Consider the following 22,207-nt stretch of genomic DNA (forward strand, 5'->3'; position numbering starts at 1 on the left):
AAAAGTGGAAATTATAAAGATTTATGAAACATCTAAATACCCTGTTTTCTATTTTCTAATGACATTCTTTAGTTAGAGGGAAATGAGCACTATTTGATATGAAGTTTCTTATTTTGTCTTTCTATGATATCCCTTCCCTTCTTTTTGCCTGTTAAAACTCGATCCTTCTTTCAAGGGCAGTCTCAGATGTCATCACTCTTACTTTTGATCAACTGTCCATGTTGATCATTTCTTCAGTGCTTCTTGTGATGCTAACTCTATTCTATTCAATAACTTTTCAGAAACCCCCTCACTCAGTTTGTGATTTTTGTTTAGGACTAGGAGATATCTGATGACTTTTGTTTCCTGTTCTCCACATCCATCCCCCATTCAGTATTTTTAACACGATTCCAACTATCAGTTTTGTCCATACACCCAGGTTTCAGAGTTTTCATTCAGTTTGTTAGCATTGAACTTTATATCTACATACCCTATTACTCTCAGACCTAATTTCCCCATTAAACAGCTGGCAGGACTTGGGAGAACTGTTTCACTATAACTGTACCTCTGTAATTAAGACATTCTTACCTACAATGGAGAGAATCACAACTACAAAATCAAAGATGTTCCAGCCTATAGTGAAGTAGTAGTATCTGAGAGAGATGAGCTTCAGCACAAACTCCCCAGTGAACAGGACAATGAACACGAGGTTGATCCGGGACAGAACTAGGGTCATGTATTTGCTCTGGTCATCAGTTTCCACCATCATGGTGACCATGTTGAGGCAGATGAGGATCATGATGCTGATATCAAAGACTTGTCTAGTTACAAAATCAAACACCATTCCTTGAAATTTGTTCTAAAAAGAGAGAAGAGAGAGGAGGTTAATATATGTATTTCATAAACAATGATCCATTAAAATTGCAGATAAACTCTTTCTACATATGGTCATGAGATATGTAACAGGCTCACTTAATCTAAACACTTTGTGCTTCATTGTTCTTATTAATATCTACTATCTACCATATGGCTATGACAAAGTACATTTGGTTTATTTATACATTTACGATACATGAGGAGAAAAAGATGACTAAGACATAAAATAGTGGTAACTGGCTGATGGTATACATAGACTTTACTTGAGTCTAATTCCTGTGATGATTTTTATAAAAAAAAAATAATGACAACTAGTAATGAAGACTTATAAATTAAATTAATATAGACAGACTTTTATATAGATATATACCCTAGGTCATTTATTAATATTTTAGGGATTTTCAGTTATACCTTATTTTACTTCTTCAAAATAAGTCAATTACTTTTCCATACAATTCTATCTTTTCCATTTCTGTGTGTCTATGTGTTTGCTAATTCATTTGTTTTTCTCTTCATCTGTCTTTTTTTTTTTTTTTGCCTATACTTGGATAAACCTACATGTCTAAGAATTTTTTTTTATCTAATTAATAATCATTTCAGGAAGCACATCCTTTCAGAGTCCTATATTAACATAGTTGTTAACTAAAATTTTACTACTTAAAGAAATTTTTTAGGGGCTGGAGTTGTGGCTCAGTTGTAGAGTGTTTGCATAGCATGTGTAAAGTCCTGAGTTTGATCCTCAGCACCACATAAAAATAAAAAATAAAAGTCTTGTGTCCACCAACAACTAATATATATATTATATGTATAATATATAAAGAAATTTTTTTATAATTTTGAATAAAAACATAAAATTCTATGCCGTAACAAAAACCAAAGTCATGAACTGACTTGCTTCCAAATTTAAATGAGTTTCAGTAAAGCAGGTTCATTCCCTTCTGTGTATAGTATTCTATCTCCCTTTGTCTCCTACATAATACCTTTCAGCTCCAATTACTCTTTTCTCCCACATTTTTTTTTTTTTTGCGATCCTGGGGATCAAACTCAGGGACTTGTGCTTGCAACGCAAGCACTCTACCAACTGAGCTATCTCCCCAGCCCTCTCCCACATTTTTATTGGTTAATTATATTAATATATACTGGTAGGATTTGTTGTTACATACTTATACATGCACACAATATCCAATTACCATTTAAAAATGTGGTAAAGCAAAATAATTTATAGGATTCATGAGATCTTGCAAAGTCCCAGTTCTGGAAATCAGACTTTGTGACCTAGGATACAACGATTATCTTCTTTGAAACTCAGTTTCCTTATTCTTTACTAATCTCTAAGGAGAGATGACTTAGAATATGGTTCTGCCAACATAGCCCATCTTTTTAACATTCCATTATCATGAAGCTCTAGAGTATGCATTCTGAATAAGCTTTTCCTTTTTTTTTTGATGTATGTAGTAAAACAACAAACAATTTTGATGTAATTCCATTATAATAGGGTAGGAATATATTTTAGTCTTAGGAATGAAAGAACCAAGAGCATAGAGAGAAGTCTTGGCAGGTGGGATGAGATACCTGGAAATCTCCACCTACTTAAAAGGAAGTGAGAGTAACACTTAAGATCAGATGAACAGCAGCCGGGTGGCTTGGTGGCAGCAGAAGGGTGAAGCTTGCTTTGAAATCAGATAGTGGGAACCCTGATCTGGAGGTTTTCAATTTATAAAAGATAAAGAACATTATTCTCTCACTTTCAGAACTTGGTAGTTGTTACTGAGCATAGCAATTGCAGACTGTGCTACAATATAAACTTTATAATTAGGTCTATACATTGCTGACATCACCCAAAAGTTCTGAACCAGAGCACTATCCAATTAGATTAAATGGCAATATGGCTTTGGAATTTCAAAGAATATGAATAATTCTCACTGCAGGCCGAGGAATGGGTTTCTGAGGTTTCTTGGATCCAAGTTTCTTCATTGCATTGTAATATTTTTTCTGTTCTTCTGTCATGAAGATATCTTGACCTCCAAAGTAAAGACACAGTACAAAACTTGTTACAATCCCAACAAGTGTTACAACAGCACCTTTACCAAAATATTTCCAATTCTTCCTTTTTTTTTTTAATTTAAAGATATTATCCTGCTAAATATAGATTTATTCTGCTTCTCATATTTATGTGAAATTTGGGATACTTTAATAGTATGCAAAACCTATAAGCAAACAAAATTCTGATTAGCACAAGGACCTAACTGATTATGTTATGTTTAGAAGGAGGCTTAAGGATCTCAAATATATTTTCATGAAACAAAATATGTTTTATTAGTTCATTTCGCTGTTGACAGATTCACTGTCCTATTCACCAATTTGTTTTCAAGTCTTTTTGTGTGCTAAGCGGTGCATTGGCTATCAGTATTACATAGATATATAAGACACAGTGTCCTAGCCAGGCCTGATGGTGCACACCTATAATTCCAGTGACTTAGGAGGCTGAGGCAGGAGAATCGCAAGTTCAAAACCAGCCTCAGCAACTTAGTTAGGTCCTGAGCAACTTAATGAGACCGTGTATCCAAATAAAATATAAAAACCGGTTGGGGATGTGGCTCAGTGGTTAAGCACCCCTTGGTTCAATTCCCAGTACCAAAAAAGAAAAAGACACAGTGTTTTGCTTCTGACCAGGGCAGGAAACTGAAAACGCAGATGAAAGGTATATAGTGCTTTGAAAAAAAAGTGTACTGCAGAGTCAACAATAAATTCAAGGACTCAGAGACAGGCTTTACACAGAAGGGTGCCCTTAAACTAGGCCTTAAAGGATAAGTAAGAGTTTGCTGCACAAAGACCCCAGAAGAGAAAATACCACAATAAAGTCATGGAGATACAAGGGCATGGTTTGTTCAGAAAAGGTCAGTAAAAGTCAGCTGTGTGAGTAGCAAGTCCTGGTGGCATTATGGGTGGGTAATGACTGGGTAGCACAGTAGTAGATACAGAGAATGAAATGTAGGAGATGAGGTCGGAAAACTGCATGGAGGCAATTCCTAAAAGCCTCCACAAGACAAATAGGAGATCCAGGATGTTCTGAAGTAGTGGTCACACTTTTGGGTAAGAAAGACACCATAGCAGCTCTGCAGTGGAGGGGAGCCACTGATTGGGACTGTACCTTAGCTGACATGTAGTAAACTGAAAGTAATACACACAATCTGAGGCAGTCATGACTGTGGGTATCCTGGTTACTTGGTTGTAGAATAGACGGAAACTCAGAATGGCAAGAAGCAGAAGTTGAGGAATACTTATCTTTTTTTTCTGCTGGTTGAAGTTATCTATGATGACACCAATAAATAGATTCAGAGTGAAGAAAGATCCAAAGATGATGAATATGACAAAGTATAAATACATATAAAGATTTTCTTCATATACGGGTTGAAGTTTAACCTAAATAATATTGAAAATATTAAATACTTAAACTGAATAGTGTAGTGAGTGTTGTTACTTGATACAGAACAACTTTTACCTTGTCTTAAGATACTATTTTAGAAAATAATTCTTTTTCCAAGTTAGCATGAAAATTTTCCAATTTTCCAATTTTCTTGAATCTTCTTTTTCCCATTGTGTCTTATACAATGTAACATATTCTTTATGTAACATGTTCTTTAACATAAATAACAGTGATATAAATAGGACAAACATTTTGAGCCTATTGGTCTTATTATAATGTTTGGCAATATTTTCAGTTTGGTTTTTGAAATGCTGCCTCTTTCAAATATATCTTTAATAGAAGAACATCAACTTCTAAGAGGGAAATACAGCATAAACAGTTATGTTCTGAGGTATTATTTTTATTTCTATTGGCAAAATTGCATTTCCCAAAAACTTGCTTGCTTTTCTGTATCATCATATTCTTGGAAGTTGCTTCACAGGCTGGTTTATCCTATACTCTCCAGGAACAGGAAGAGACAGTCACTGTAGAGTGGTGGAATCTCACTTACAGTCGTTTTGATGTTTCATGATTCATGCAGTTAGATATCCTTTCATTACAGATATGTATTATTAGACACATATTAACCGAAATATCATCCAAATATTACTTTATCAACCATCATAGAATACTGGCTTCAAAAGACCATTTCTACATGCAATGGTACATATTCTAATTTTATATAACATACAATTCTGGGTCTCTCAGTTAAATCATCAATGATAGGTATCATGGAACAGCTAGCAGCTATCAACAGGTAGTATTTGAGTAACACTTACATCTCGTGAATCAACAGCTGCATACATAATGTCCATCCAGCCTTTAAATGTGGCCTGTAAACAACATATATTTGAGTTTTACATAAAAACATCATCCAAGACTATGACATTTTACCAGATGAAAATATGAAAGTATTATTGTAAATAACTTTTGGTACAATATTATGAAATTTTTTATGAACAGATTGAAATGAATTGAATTAAAAAATAAAATTTAAATGGAAAAATATTGGTATTTAGAATCTTGAACTTATTTCTCTTAGAAGATGTTCTAATTTTTTTCTGTAATAAAATTTAGGTAGAGACTTGCTTGATGAAAATTTCATCTCAGTCTCACATCACTTTCTTACCAAAAGATGAGCTTTATGATTCAAACCCATGGTTGTGTTTAAGCAGAACTTAATCATTTTTACTAATCATTGATTAGGTAATATACTGTCATTTAAGTAAAAAAAAATTAACACAGTACATATTTTGAAATCCATACTATAACATTTATATTTCCACACATAGTAGAATCACATTTATTTAGACATTGCTATAATAAATTATCTGGTTAATAATTTGTACATTTAAATTATCACTACTACAATTTATAGATTATCATTTTAATATAAAATTACTCTTGGCAATGATTGCTAAAGAAAAGTAATAATGAGAGTAGTGTTCAATACTAAAAAAGGGAAAAATTTAAAATTATGTGCAAACATTCTAAAAGTTGCACACAAGGAATATAGTGAACAACAACATCTTTAGAGTCAACTTAGTATCATCTTATGATGTACTTGCCACTGTCAAATATTGACCACCCAAACGAAGAACATCAGAGACTATCTTACTTGAAATATTTTGAAAATGTAGTCAAAACTCATACAGTAGCACTTACCACTTGAAGTAAGGCAAGATAGCCAGCACCAACATTGTCAAAGTTTACTTTCACATTTTTCCACCGAGCTTGCTTGCCAAGAGCCTGACAATCGCTCAAATTGTTGACTTCACTAACTTCAAACATGTTGCCTGTTGTCATGTTAACACAGTGGTAGAACTTGCCAGCAAATAGATTCACACCCATGATGCTAAAGATCAGCCAGAAGATGAGACAAACCAGCAGCACATTCATAATTGAGGGAATGGCTCCCACCAGAGCATTCACCACCACCTAGAAGGGGAAATGAGAAGACCCTTTATGAATGGTTAAAGTGGAAGTCATTCCTTTCATTTATGAAATGGAATGTACTATTGAAAGTACTATAAAAGGATATTAGAAAGGAGTTAAGTAACAAGGTAGGTGAATTATTACTTTAGTTCTAAGATGTTTCTTCTATTACTTACTAGTATGTATTTGATAAATGTTTTTGTCAGTTTTTTCACTGCTGTGACCAAATGATCTGATCAGAACAATTGTAGAGGAGGAAGTGTTTATTTGAGAGCTCACAGTTTCAGAGGTCTTGGTTCTTTGACCTCTGGCTCCATTCCTCCAGCCTTGATGTGAGGCTAAACATCATGGTGGGAGAAGGTGGTAGAGGGAAGCAACTCACTTCATGGTAGTTAGGAAGCAGAGAGAGAGACAAACTCCACTCTCCAGATACAAAATATATACCCCATAGCCATGCCCCAAATTTACCACTCTCTTCAGTCACACCCCACCTGCCTCCAGTTAACACTCAGTTAATCCCTATCAGGAGATTAATTCACTGATTAGATTAAGACTCTCCCAACCCAATCATTTCTCCTCTGAACCTTCTTGCATTGCCTCACACGTGAGCTTCTGGGGACATCTCATATCCAAACCATAACAATGAAGGAAAACAGTGACACAACTGAAGGACTAAGAATTTAAGGAAAGTAAAATATACCAAAATGTGAAAAGACATAAACAAAAACCTGATATAGTAATATGGAGTCAGAAAATGTATGCTAGGGAAAAAAAGCAGGGAAAAAATTCATTAAATGCCAACAGAAGAAATAATCATCTTTTAGCAATACATTTTAATTATCCAGATTATTAAATATTGAATAATGATTTGAAAAAATGAATAAATAAACCCTTTACAAATAAACATGTCTTAAATCTGTATCCTCAAATCAGGTAACATTTTAGGAAGTACAGAATTAGGAATTTACAAGGTCCTTTTGTTTCCTATTGGCAAATCTCCATTTAAAAAACATATTGAATTAGAAAAAGAGGTGAGACATCTATAAACATGAATGTATTGAACACGTCCCCACTTGTCTTCCATGGTCTTTTAAATGGTCACTTCAGTGTGCAAAGCTTTTTCATCAGACCAATCTGACTGATTTTGTGAAAGGGAAATTCAATCACCTTTCACCTCATTAAATTCTGAGGAAATTAAAATGTATTTTGAAATCTCTAAGGAGCTCAAAAGTAACTTTTATCATCTAATGTAATCTAGTTCAAGCTGGACTATTTTGTTAAACGTTTATAGTAAATGAAGACATTATTTCATTTAAAAATACTATCAACATTTTAGAAATCAATATCAAGGAATTTAAAGCTGACATCAAAATCTGAAATGCAAAATTGTGAAAATTTCCTGTACTAATTTAATTTCATTTCTCTTTTAAATTAGGTCATATATCCTATACATACCCAGTTGTTTCTTGCTAAAGTTTGTGTAAAATAACCTCTAGGCCTCTACAAATTCTCTTATCTTCAAATAAACATATGATACATTTATTTGAATGTTGGAATGGTAATTATTCCATATCAGTGAATTAAATATTTTAATGAAATGATTCTCAGATTGAAGCATATTTATAAGTTTTCAGTTTTTCAATTGCTACCTCCCTTCTGAAATGAAATAGTGATATGAAACCATGAAAGTAGAAGGCCTAAGTCTTGTCAGTAATAATACAAGTTTGTTTTGAGAAATGGAAAATTGTATAATAATTTTTATGAATTTGTTAGCAGTAGCAATGAAATAAACTTAAAAGCCAAGTGATTTTTGCTTACAATGCTTCTAGAGAGTCTGGAGAGTGGTTTCATTCTCTCTGATGAGTAAATTTTGTAGTCAAGGCTGAAGCATTTTTATTGCCTGAAATAAACCACCTCCTAACATAAAAGTCTGTGGCCTTGAAGAAATTCAATATCTGTGTGCATTTGCAAACCAGATTAAACAAAGCTCGCCTTTGAGCTGAATAGTACTGAGAGGGGTGTGGCAAATGTGTATTTTGTGTTTAGATGCATGACATCTAAACTACTAAGGAAGAGAACTGAGAGGAAAATGAAAGTGCTATGGAAAAAGTAAACCTCAATGAAAATGTTACTTTGAAGTTAGAGCTATAAAACAAGCCTGGGGTTGTCTAAAATACTTAGCAAATTAGCCTAACAACTTACTTTGGAGCTTGGAAAGTACAGATTTTGTTGGAGTCTCCTATTTATGTTGTTTTCTTGTATGTATAACAATTTTCTCCCCTTGGTATTGGCAATTGAACCCAGTGGTGTTTACAGGCTAACCCACATCCTCAACCCCTTTTCTAAAATTTACTTATTTATTTATTTGAGACAGGACCTCGTTAAATTTCTAAAGGCCTTGCTCAATTGCTGAGGCTGAACTTGACCTTGTGATCCTCCTGTCTTAGCCTCCTGAGTTGCTGGGATTAGAGACATGTACACCATGCCCAGCATCAATTTTTATTACTAATGTTGATTCAAGAGTTAAAGCACACAGAAAACATTTTGCCTTTGATTCATACCAGTACTTTTTTTTTTTAAATCAAAGACATAGAGGTTTATTTAGGAGAATGGATGTATATTCAAGGGAGAAAGGGGGTAATCTCAAGAGACAGAGGCCTTTGGAGATAAAGCAAGGAGTATACATTCAAGGGAGAGTATAGGCTATCTCTAGAGGAAGAGACAGCCTTAACTGTACTTGTTGAAGAAGCAAACTTAAATATTGTGAAAGATTAGAAAAAAAATCCAAAACCATCCTAGGATTAAAATCAGCAGTCAGCAGTCATTTCAAAGCATGTAGGCAATGAAAGGAGATAACTGGTAGTTTTGGGATGTGAAAATGATATCCTTGAACTGTGATCCCAAACCTGGATTCTACTACAATTTTGGAGGACCTGTATAACTAAACTTCAGTTTCAAGAGGTTAGACTTAGTACTCATAAGATTCATGCTCTCAAATTCTGTAATTCTGTGATAAAAATATCAGAAGAGGATGGTAGTCCTCTGAATCTAAATGAGTGACTACATGTAATTTTGATATGAATCTTAGAAAGCTTTAGTCTTACCCTCATGCCTTCAAATCGAGATAAGGCTCTTAGAGGTCTTAAAGCTCTGAGTGTCCGGAGGGATTTGATGGCACCAAGTTCCGAGTAGCCGAGAGCATTGGCTACCAAACTAACCAAAGAAACCTACAAAAGGAAAAATTATTAATTAGTCCACCAATAAATAACACATTGACTAAAGGCACAGGATGCCATGTTGAATGAAGGTTTGGACATGCAACCTTTATCTTCTGCACAGTGGGATCATCTCACCTGCTGACTTCATCCCATACTACTGTGTATCAATGAAACTGCAATACTTGCCCACTCTTACAAACATTTGTAAACTCCTCCTGCTGGATGTCATGATATAGATCCCTTTACAACCTGTGTTTATGCCAATGATAATTGAAGGCTTAGTTTAAAATACAGATTTTCCATTGATCCTTTCTCAGTTGATTAGCAGTCATGTTTCTCTCCCAAAATTATGTAGCATCTGGCTATGCATTCTAGAGGTATTTGCATAAAATAGAGTCCATTGGTTGGATACCTTGTCTTCCCTTGCAGTTCATGTAAACTTTTTATTATCTGGGATGAAACACTCTTTTTCTTAACATGCCTAAAATTGTCCGACTGAATATACTTTAGTGGTTATGTATGAGATAAATAAAAAGGGGAAATTTTTACTGGAAAATTTCTATCTAAATTATGTACTAGATTTATGATGATAAGAATATAGTACCTATTATTTAAAGTGGCCATACACCTTTCTGATATTTGTAAATTTGTTAAATTGTACTTAAATATATGAAATTTTGAAAATAAAAGAAGACATGTCATTTTCAGAATAGAGGACCTTTTTGTTTTAATATAATTTCTTGCTTACATGAACAAATTCCAAGAATATCACCTTTGCATTAGTAAGTTGAGCACTACTCATACACACACACACACACACACACACACACACACACAGAATAAAAGAAAAAGAAAAAGAAAAAGGAAAACAATAATCACAATGAATACGAGGTAGAATTGAAGACTTGAACTCAAACGGTCAAAGTATATTTCAATGTATAGCAAAAGTATATAACTTAAAAAGTATATCTCAATCTTTTGCAACCATATAAAAAGCTTATCCTCCCAGAACACACAAATGATTTTAATGTTCCTTTCCTCAGCTTTTGCAAGAAACATGCAACTAGTGCTATTCTTGACACATTGGAGAAAAGTTAGTTCACTGCATTTTTTGGATGATTTAAGGTCATTAAGGGCTTAATATTCTGTGAAAAAAATTAGCTGTTGAAAATGAATCGAAGTGAATTCTCTCAACGATCTTGTGAAGGAAGTTGATATCAGTGATCTGCTCAAGAATATGTGGTATCCGGGGTGACATCAAAACAAGCACATGGTCTTTAAAGACTAAAGGAACCACTTTTTCTTCATGGTTTAATTTAGAATGTATCTCACAGAATTCAACAGAATAATAAATGACTTGAATGTTGAACTTGATCAGTGACAGAATAATTTATGGAGCTATTTATTTCTGTCTTGAGTTTGCTGCTACAAAAGACAAGAAAGATTGGACACATCGTTAAAGAATTCAGAGGTTTCTGTGTTCTGGACTCTTCTTCAGGAGACATTAACAGCTTTTTTATATTCCTGGAGGTACTGTCTGAAGACTTCTTCCATCTTTCCAACTAAGTTATTTATTTAAGATGAGAGTTTTGAAAGGGGGTGGCTGCAAATTTCTAAAGATTCCAAAGTATGGAAGCTCATGCTTTGAAAGAAAGATCATGTCTAGAACCAGTAGCTGCTGGAAGGTTAGGAAGACAGAGGTTCAAAGGCAGGAGGCACCATTTGTGTGTCACTACCCTGCATGGGGGTGGGACTGTTTGAGAAGTTGGACATTAGTGAAACTGTGCTCCTCGGGATTTTATTTTGTTTTGTATTGGTTTTGTACTAAGGATTCAACCCAGGAGTGCTCTACCACTGAGCTACAACTCCAACCTTTTTTTAATCATTTCTTTTGAGACAGTGTCTCACTAATTTGCTCAGGCTGACCTTGAACTTGGGATCCTCCTGCCTCCAGAGCAACTGGGTAGGTGTGAGCCAGGTGAAACATTTTTCTTTTACCTGCTTCTTCTTCTATACAGGGGATTGAACCCAGGGGATATTTACATCTAAGCTACATCTCCAATTCTTTTTATTTCAGATAGTATCTTGCTAAATCACTGAGGTTGGCCTTGAATTTGAGATTCTCCTGCCTCAGCTGCCCTTCCAAGTTGCCGGGATTATGAGGTGTGCACCACTGCATCCATCCAAAACAGTGCTGCTTTTAATGGACTTTATAGCTCAGAGAACAAAGTGCCAGAGTGGCAGCCCTGATACAATGAGAATCAGGAGAACTTACTACCATTTTTTCCCAGGCTGCAATGTCCAAGAGTTTCTGAAAATTCCAAAGGTGAGATGATAAAAAATTGCATAACATTGGACTTCCTGGTAAACCTGTGATGGGATTGTAGCATATTCTAATTGTTTAGGAAAATAACAGGAATTTAAAAGCATTTTCTACTTTTGAGACTATTCACTATAAATTTGTTTAATCAAGTAGCTTAAAATGTTTTATTTTCCTGTGCAAATCACTCTGATAAGATTATAACAATCTCATCAATAATGTAAATAATTTTTTTGGTTTGCATTTGACTTAAGTCAAAGTGTCGTGTTGTATAAGACAGAAACTCATTTTACTATTGGATTAACTAATGTAAAAATATCAGTATGCCTTAAAGCCAATTTTGAAATGACACATTTTAAATCTCTTAGAAGCAGAGGTAGATTATTGCAAAAGTTTCAAAGATTTCAGTGTGCATACTTAAAGTTTGAAGCTAATGTTTTATACTGGCAAGGCCCTGGACAATTTACAATGATCTTTTGTAGTCGTTATTTGTATGTTTCAAAATGGTCAAAGGCCTACTCCAAGAAAAGACATAAAATTGGAATTTAGGTCTTCTGTTTTCAATTTCAGAGCATTTTTTTTTACATCAGGAAATTTGTCCCCAAACTTTCAATATGCAGCATCTTAATCTTCATCTCTTGTGGTAAACACAAAATGATTTCTTTGATAACATATGCAAAGTTTAACAATAATCATTTCAACAATTGGATTTTTAGTATGACTTTATATGAATCTGGGAACCATACTACACTGACCAGTAAATTTATGAAAATATCTATGCTGCAGGTTTCAGAGTGTAGTTGTCTTTCACACTTTTCCTATGGTAGCTGAGACTGAGAAAAAAAAAAAATAACACAGGAAGGAATCAATGGTTCTGAAGAAGAGCCTGGAAGTCCTGTAACTAGTTAATGAGCAAAGCAAGGAAATGGTTTCCTTTTAAAAATGGCTAAAGAAAAATTTAAAGTTCAGTATACGCAGTTAAAAGATTAAAGTACATATCAACTCCATATATTCTATGATATATTTCAGTCTAAAATTTTATAATTTTTGATGGTGAAATCCTGAAGCATTCCCATTAAGTCCAGAATAAAAGAATATACCCATCACCCATATTATCCTTTAACACTTTTTGGAAAAAGAAATGAGTTATAAGAAACAGAAAAGTAAGAGAGGTCATTTTTTTTTTTTTTTTTTTTTGCAGATACATATTGTTGACCTCAAAAATCCAAGACGAATCAGTAAAAACTACTATAAATAATAATATGATTATTTCAGGTGGTCCACTAATGTATTTTTCTTATTACATTGCTAAAAGTTTGTATAGGAGATTTTTGAACTATACAAACATAAGAATAACAGAAAATGTAAAAATATAAGAAATAGATTCTACTCTGATGTATAACTAAAAAGAACAAATAAAAATATAAAAAAGAATAACAAAATAATATTGTTTAAAAGAAATAACAGAGAGGACAAATTCCACAGCATTATGGAATTAATCATAAATCTATAATAATTAAAGTTTTTATGTAAATAGACAATAAATGAACAAAAAAGTAAAGTCTATATGAATATGAGTAGAATTTTAAATGAGAGGAGAAACAATACATCTGATAAGTAAATTAAAAAAATTTTGGAGGAGAATTATACTGGAGCAGTCTTTCACCAAACTTCCAGATTAGACAAAAATTAAAATATAAAATAAAAACTAATCATAAAGAAACAAACTAAACTCCTCAAAAATATAAGAATGGAAAAAGTAAGGTAATATTTTCAATAATCTGAAGTTAGAGGATCTTCATATGCAGGAGAAAACCAAGAAGAAAAAAGGAGTGAGGACTTAAATAAATCAATTTGAAAAAATTTATGTGGCAAAAAAAACCCAGGAAAAATATTCATGTCACATGTAGACAATGTATGAAATCACCTTAATGTAAAAAGAGCTCCTACAAAACGGTAAATAAAAAGTCATTAACCAAAGCGTGAAACACAGAGTCTTTTTAAACCTGAACTTTATATGTTTGGACAACATATTTACTTATTTTTCTTACTGAATGAAATTCAACCAGGAGGAAAACAATGAAATACAGGCAAGGGGGATGGAAGAAGAGATGTCAAGGAGATAAGATGAAGAAATCCTGGATTATGGAAAGCACAGCCAGGACTACTTTCTTATCAGAGGAAAAGCAACAGAAACCCAGGGGCCTGCAAAAGCAAATAAAAGATTTTCAATTAATACTGGAAATTCTCTGGACCTGGGGACACCAGATTGCTTGAGAACAGGTAGATAATGGATGGGGTTGAAAACAGAACCCATTGAAAGTCTGTGTCCAGGGAAGCTGGACCCTCTTGAGTCCCTTCACCTACCACTCTCCAGTGCTACAAGAGAGCAGAATAAATATGTCTTCACAGCTAGTGGTAGAATCTATACCTGCAATAGAGATCAGAACCAAGAAACCATAATTCACATTGTGGTTGGATATTTGATGTCTGATATTTGATGTTTTCCCATTCACAGTACCAAAGGATTTGAAGAGCATGCTCATTTAATTAATTCAATATTTCTTAGATCAAGGGCACCTGGAACCTCAGACTGCTAGGTGCACACCTCCTCACTTCTACTCCAGAGTGGTCCTATTTCCGGCTAGTTTGCTCCTAGGGTTCAGGTAGTTATGAGAAACAGGATTCTTGAATATGGGACGTTGGGGCTACTGGAGATGGAGGACTTTGGACAGGTGAGATGAATAATGTATACAGCAGGTATGGAATGGAGGTTTCCAGTGGCTGTGAGAAGGGCAGAGCAGTTCCTGTGCAATGTGAGTCAGAAATGGAAGTTCAGGGTTTCCCTCTTTGCCACCCCCTCTTGAAATAAGAAATAAGAAATAATAAGAAATAGTCTTAGGTTTTTATAGTTATTTGTTGGTCTTTAATTTGTACATGATTACAAAGTGTGCAATGCTCACGAACTCTATGAAAGTAAACATCTTGGTCATTGCACTACAATAGTGCAATGCAGTAGTGGGAAGTAGACCTAAGTGCTCATCCCTGGGGAAAACATGGGTAAAATCTGGCAGATGCATCATTGGAGACTGCTATGTGGCCTGTAGATGCCATGATTTCCACAGGAATTTCATATAAACATTTTAAACCCCATTTTTTGTTTATTTGCTTTAAAATGAGAACTTTGAATCAGGTTATCTCACTAAATTTATTTCCTTGTCTGAAATTCTTAATTCATTAATTTCAAGAGGGTTAAGGGAAAATCTTACTATACATTTTTCTGCTTAAAAGACACATCACAGTGTTTTTCTTAATGGACATCATCTTCAATCAAGCACATCACCAGAAAAATACTGGAAATGCTTGTCTTATCTTTATTGAGCACAGTTACTTCTGTTTATGGAGTATGAAATTACAAACCTATCCTCAGATTTATTTTTCTGCAAAGAAAAGTTGTTTTTGACATTTTACATAATATATTTATGTTATATTGAAACTTAACAGCTAGTGACTTCTCTGTGCTTCATTTTCTTCATCTAAAAAATTGGGATAACAATTTTGTTATCCCATAATTTGTTGGGAAGATAAATAAATCAAGATCTATCAAAGACAGATCAATGTATATCTTAGTAAAGAGTTAGCTTTCATTAAAAATAAAAATCTTTATCCATCTTTACTGTCAATACTTAGAATCCTGGATGATGAGCCACACCCCATGGGAAGGCCTTTAAGAAGGGAAAGGACCATGTGGGTCTTCCAAAAGGAGATATTTGATGAGGTCATGAACTGAGGCAGGGAGAACAACTGTAAGTCACTGCTTGATCCAGTTGGTCAGAGTAGTGTTGATGTAGTGTTCAAAAAGAGCAACCAGACCCCCAACTCATTTGTTAGTTGGTGACATGGACACCTTGCTTATTAATCTGTGAGGGGTGAAAGAGAGACAGGCTGAAGACGACCGACTCAGTTTCACCACTATACCACCAACATTCCCTGTTCACAGGAGATTCAGGAATAAATGCATGATGCGAGGGGGGTCATAGGAGATAGAAGGAGTAGTAGTGGGTATTATCTAGGAAGCAATTAGAAATGTTGGAGTTTAAGAAGGTTAGAGATTAGAAAGTTAGAGTTTAAGAAAGGACTATCATAGAAGACTGAAAGTCTCTAGTGCTGAAAGTCATTTCTTTCAAAAATGAGGTATAGAAGTTTACAGTTAAATTAATTGTATTGACTTTTTAAGCCAGAACAATAAGAATTTTTTCTTATCATAAATTAATAATACTGGAAGATTTAAATTTTTCAAAATAATGCACAAAGTGAATCAGTACTTCTAGGAAATATCTATAGGGAAAGTCAAACCAGACATTAGACTGTTCACATGGAAGTATGTCTGGAGAGAGATCAGAATTGATATGTAATAATAATTTATATTTATTCAGTTCCTTTACCCCAATGTTCTTTTACTTTTAATTCTCTCCCTACAAGCTCTAGTGTTACTTTAAGGAAGTGTGTACATGTGAGCAGGGCACCATCTCAGTGTTCCCACTCATCACCACTTACCAGCAACCATGTTTAAAATTGTAATGTGGGAACTCTGTAACTAGATGAACACAATAAATCAAGAGGATCTGTTTCTCTTGTCAAATATGGAGCAAAGAGCACAGTGCTAGACAGAGGTAACTCTATCACCTCTTAACTTGATTAAATTTCTAAATGTACAAGATAGAGATTAAAAAAAAACCTGTAGCAAAATAGTGATTGTAATAAGACACATCATAGTATTGTTAAAAGGACTGATAAATAATTTATAATTAAAGGAGATATTGATAATGAGGTTTGTAAAGTGAAGGTTAGAAGCACAGTCATTAGAGATAGCCTGCTTGAGTACAAAATCCAGCTTAGACACTAGATATATTAACTTGGGCAAGCAACTTAGCTTATTTTTGCCTTAGCTCTCCCATTTGCAAAACGAGAATAATTATCATTTCCAACACATAGAACTCTGAAGATTAGATGAGTTAACGTATGTGAAATGTTTTTTAGTAGCCCCTGTACACAGCATTAAATCAGGGTTAGCACTTTTCATTATTATTAGGTTAGGCTCTTCATGAGTGCATTCCCACGATAAGGGCTTTAAAAGGTCAGGAAATCTACTACTACAATAATATAGCTTCATCATTGAGGATTCTGGGATGTCAAGAATTAAGGCAGGAACCATTAGATTCCAGAGGTTGCTGGCAGTTGGAAATACGCATTAGGATCCGAAAGTGTCCCCGTTCTTCTGCTGGTCACATCAACAGAACAACCAACAGGAATCTAAGGAGCCCTGGAACAGGCAGGAAGAGTTCCCCAGCAACCTGCAGCAAAACATCTCATTTCTGCCTCACCGCCCTGCTGTGCTGTGTATAAACTGGAACCCCTGTGTGCAATAAATAGTTCATGCTGGTTGAGTATGGAGTTTGTTTTGAATACATCAGCATCTTAGGACAGTTTAAAACCAAATTTAAAGTTGTTATGATAGATGCTCAACTTAATTTTCTGAAAGATGACACTTAAGTAAAACTCCATAAGGACAAGAAATTTGATTGTTTCCAACAAATTTCAAATAAATATTAATTAAATCATGTATTTAGTTCATTGTGTGGCTAATAGCACCTATAGAATATGGTTTGCAGAATTCTAGAATAGTTCAGCATATTTGAGGTTTTATGAAAATAATATATTTTTGACTTCTGGATAATAAAAAAAGAATTATACAGACACAGTAAAAGTAGTCCATCTAGTACAATATTATGGCAGAGGCATGGATTAGGTTGTCCTTCTGGACTCCAAAGATTATTACCACACTTGTCGTTCACTTCTTTGTCTCTGTTCTTTTCTCTGTCTTTCCAATCACCATTCTATTCCCTTCACTTCTATGAAACTCCACAACAGCAATGATCTTCATTTTGCCAAATCCAAGTGTCGATTTTCTGTACTGACATTGTTTGACCTTCCTGCGGCCTTTGGAAAAAAGTTCTCTCTTCCTTTGATAAAATCCTACTATTTTCTCTGAGCTTCTGTGACACCAGGCATCTAACTAGGACTTCTCAGTCTAATTTACTCTCTCTTTCTTCTTTGCCCAACTTTTAAGTGTTAATGTGGCCCCACAGGTTGGTTCTGGATGTCCTTGTTAATCTGCAGGCTCTGTCTAGGAGGGCTAATACAGATTCCTAGTGTCAAATGCTATCTATATCCTGATGAACCCTAAATTCATAGTCAGGTCCTGGTTTCTCTCTTGAGTTCTAGACTTGTGTGTAATTGAACACCTCCTTTTGAATGTCTTAGCATCTCGAATTTAATGCATCTCTTTCCCACCCACTATCCAACTACCCCGCCAAACCTGCTTTCTGATATTCCACCCCAGGTGACGTTTCTACCTTTTACCCATTTGTTCAAAGTGAAAGAAAATCTATTCTTTGAGTCCCCTCCTTCTCTTCACTCCACCCATCAAGTTCATTAGTAAACCTCTTCACCTTATTTAAGACAAAATCGTCTCTTTCCTGGATTATTAAAACAATTGGTGTCTCTGCTTCTACTACTCTTTGCTTTCCTTTCTCCAAATATGATCATTTTAAAAGAGTAGATTAAATCTCTGCTTATCTGGTCCTGAGAGTTTCCCATGTAATTTAATTAATATGTAATAAATTACATAATCTATACAATATACAATACATTACAATAAGACTTGAACTTCTTGCTACGGCCTCCATGCACCTTTTATAATTCAGTTTCTTTGACTTTCACTCATGTTTTATCACACACAAGAGCACCATTTTTCCTTCTGTCTCTTGAATGTCATCAGCTCCTCCCACTTCAAAGCCAAGGTATTTTATGACCTCCTCTACCTAAATCGTCTCCAGAGACACCTTCAGGATATGGTTTGACTCTGTTCTCCTGTTCCCCACCCTACAATCACTTCCTATCCCATCACCCTATTTTATTTCAAGCAGTAATCTAATTGTTAGGTTTTATTTATTTACGTATTTGCTGTTATCTTCCTCCACTTCCAACCCTATAGAGCGTAAGTAAGTTCTATTAGAGCTTGCCCGGTTTTCTTCATATCTCCAGTCTGGAAAAGGATAGGGTGCTTATTATTAAGCACTCAGACATGTTGACTGATTACATGAATAAGTTTTAGGAAGTAAGAAAGATTTCACTACAATCTAGTTTTACTTTTAAGTAGGGGATTAAAAGGGCTACATTTTTTACATAGATACCTGTCTCAAGCAGGTATTTTTTTTGAAAAATACATTTAAAGGAATTTTTTTGTTGTTGTTGGTTCATTCTAGGTTTTTGTAGTTGTTGGCTTTAGTTCCAGGAATGTACCCTGTGGATTATGAAGCCATTTTAAGATATTTTATTTGCACTTTCAAAACCTTTATGTGTACTTTTTTCTGAGAGGTTCTATCACATTTTGAAATCTTTGCACATGATCTACATACATGACAAAATCTTGAACTAGTGGGGATTATTGAATGTACCTGGTATTCCCTTATTGCAGGGAGAAAATGATTACACATGTTAAATCCAAAGCCGGTATCATTCACACACACACACACACACACACACACACACACACACACACGCACGCACATGCACGCACATGCACCTAACATTTACCTAATATGTTTATATTAGATCAGTTAGACTGGAAATCTAATGGGAGAAAAATGAAAACTGAATTGAGAATTAGGAAACATGGACACCAGTGTCAGCTTTATTAGTTGTGTTATTTCAGGAAAATTATTTAAACTGAGGCTTCGTTTCCTGATATCTAGAATAAAGTCTAGACACTCTTTAAGACCTATCTTAGCTATAAAATATGAGAATACTGAACCTCCTTTTAAGGACAGCTTTTCTGGATAATATTTAGATTCACCACTATTATTCATGAACAGCCAGGCATGGAAATTATAGGTCATTTATGCTTTATTAAAAGTGACTTGGCAGCTCATTTCTTTTTTTTCTTTTTCCCTTTCTTTTTTTTTTTTTTTTTTTTTTTTTTGGTGGTGCTGGGGATTGAACCCATGGCCTATGTATGTAAGGCAAGCACTCTACCCAACTGAGCTATAGCCCCAGTCCAGCAGCTGATTTCTTATGAATTCAAAGGGTTAAATATATTTTGGTTATAGAGTTATGAGTATAATATGTGTGAGAGGAAAGAGTAGAATCAGATAGACCCAGACTTGTCAAAACTGATAAAAAGAATGAATGCACACATATGGCAGGCATTGATTTATATTGGCAAGTGTTAGAGCTAAAAATAAGTGTTCTATGATGGCTAGGAAACAGCTAGAGACAGTGTATGAAGCACCTTGCTTTGTTGGGAGACTGTGAAGCCTTATGCAATGGAATATCCCAGACCACGAAGAAGCAGATAACTGTCATTTTCCACCTGTGCCTCTCTATCATTTGGAATAAAAAAAAGGTTTCAAATCAGATAGATTCCATAATTGCCATGTTCCTATGACGACTCACCCAGCATAATCAGATTTAGAGCAGACACACACCTAACCCTTTGCATGGTAAATATCTGATTAGCTACTGGTATATCTAACTACTGATTTAAAAATGGAAACACATTTTGTTGTCTCTGTGGGTATGTGGCTGAAAGGACACAGTAAATGGGTTAATTTAACATTATCTAGTCACATGTACTCTAATAAGGGCTTAGAGCACAATTCCCACAATTGATGGCCCCAAATCTGTCTTGACTTTGCCTCCTGGAGATTTTTTTTAATTGAGCTGTTAATAAGCTAAGTGCTTAGATGTCAATTATCAGATTGTGTAGCTGTTCTTTACCTTGAGGTCTTTAACTTTCAGAAAAAAAGGAAAAAGAGCTAGCTGTCATAATATATAATAACCCTCTCTGAGTTTTTCCTTACTACTGTCTATATTTTGGGAACTTCCTCTACTTTCATGTGTGAGATATTCCTCGTTTTTTAATTTATCATAGTTTTAAAAACCTGTACAATTGTGTCAGCATTAGTGAAAATGATTTTTCAGTGCCAAGGTTTTAATCTTAGATATAGATGTAATGTCAAACTTGGCTCTTTTAAACATAATCTCATAATAATCATTCAGGATACTTACATCAACGATCAAGAAATCCAGCCAGCACCAGGCATTAGTGAAATATGTTTGAAATCCATAAGCTACCCATTTGAGAAGCATTTCCAGAATGAATATATAAGTAAAGACCTTGTCAGCATATTCTAGCATGGTTTTGATAGTTTTTCGCTGTTCAATATATATATCTTCAAAAGCCTGTGAAGCAAGAATACTTCATTTACCTTAAATACTTGCAAAATTGCTTAGTATAATTTAGTATGAAGCAACAATTTGTGAAGTATTGACTAATATCACAAGCATTGAACATCAGATAAACTCTAAAGGCTAAAACTAACTTGGGAAAAAGGTGGGAAAATGTCTACCTCTTTAATGATTTCCTGTGGGCTTTTATTCCTGCTTCTCACACTAAAGGATCTACCTCAATTACAGCTACAAAAACATGCTTTTAATGAATAACATGAACTCAGAAAATAACCTGAGGTTCTATTATTAGGAGACAGAATTGACTTATTCCAACTTTAATTTTTATGATTCCCTAAATGATCTAGTGTATATTGGAAGAATGAGTTGATTCGTTAATGAAAGCCAAATATACTTAGTTCCTAAATGTTAAAATTATTATTAGGGATAACTGGATGGTGTTTGCCACAAAATATCTCTAAATGGTTTATCAGTGAGGAAAACATCTGTCAGATAAACACCAGAGCAGAAATTCCATCTGGCTGATTCATGGTTCTGATTTGTTTGGAATGGAATTTTGCATAATTAAACTCTTGGTGCCCAGGTCTGCAAGGCATAACTCTTCCTCCACTTTTGACTCTTGAACACAGTCTATGCTTCTGGTATTTTAGAGAACATGCAAATTCACTAGAACCTGATTCTTGTCAATATGCTTTTTACTTACCAAAGCACCACTACTGAGAAGTATCATGAAGACAATGAAAGTTTCAAACCAGTTGTGCTCAACAATGCTGTAGCATGTTTTCCGAAGATTCCACCAGATTTTTCCTTTGCCTTCTTCTGTACTTACTTGACAAAAGGGAAACTTTTTAATACATCCTAAAAGGAAACATTAAATACTGTAAGTAAAAAAATATATATTTTAATCTTAAACAGGAACAAATAAACTTTCTTGATCACTTCCTACCCTAGTCTCAGTTCATTTTTTTATAGGGTAACTGGTTGCTCCATTTCCTAGTAATGGTCAACATCCCTTCTTATATATGAATCATTTACAGACTTTATATTTTCAGTGAGGTACTTAGAATTCAAGAAACAACTTTACCATATTGCTTGACTAAA

General features: G+C 34.4%; 1 protein-coding gene across 2 annotated transcripts in view; it reads right to left on the bottom strand.

Annotated features, from left to right (window-relative positions):
• The window catches only part of Scn3a (sodium voltage-gated channel alpha subunit 3), an 82,045-nt gene that overhangs the window by 5,235 nt on the left and 54,603 nt on the right, over nucleotides 1-22,207 (bottom strand). For both annotated transcript variants that reach the window (XM_047544858.1, XM_047544859.1), the window contains exons 18-25: nucleotides 21,810-21,964; nucleotides 20,927-21,100; nucleotides 9,361-9,483; nucleotides 5,987-6,259; nucleotides 5,101-5,154; nucleotides 4,141-4,278; nucleotides 2,779-2,883; nucleotides 568-838 (exon numbers count right to left, since the gene is read on the bottom strand). In XM_047544858.1, the coding sequence (XP_047400814.1) occupies nucleotides 568-838; nucleotides 2,779-2,883; nucleotides 4,141-4,278; nucleotides 5,101-5,154; nucleotides 5,987-6,259; nucleotides 9,361-9,483; nucleotides 20,927-21,100; nucleotides 21,810-21,964 (1,293 nt within the window). The remainder of the gene's footprint in view (nucleotides 1-567; nucleotides 839-2,778; nucleotides 2,884-4,140; nucleotides 4,279-5,100; nucleotides 5,155-5,986; nucleotides 6,260-9,360; nucleotides 9,484-20,926; nucleotides 21,101-21,809; nucleotides 21,965-22,207) is intronic.

Source organism: Sciurus carolinensis, chromosome 3, assembly GCF_902686445.1.
Source record: "Sciurus carolinensis chromosome 3, mSciCar1.2, whole genome shotgun sequence".
Taxonomy (NCBI): domain Eukaryota; kingdom Metazoa; phylum Chordata; class Mammalia; order Rodentia; family Sciuridae; genus Sciurus; species Sciurus carolinensis.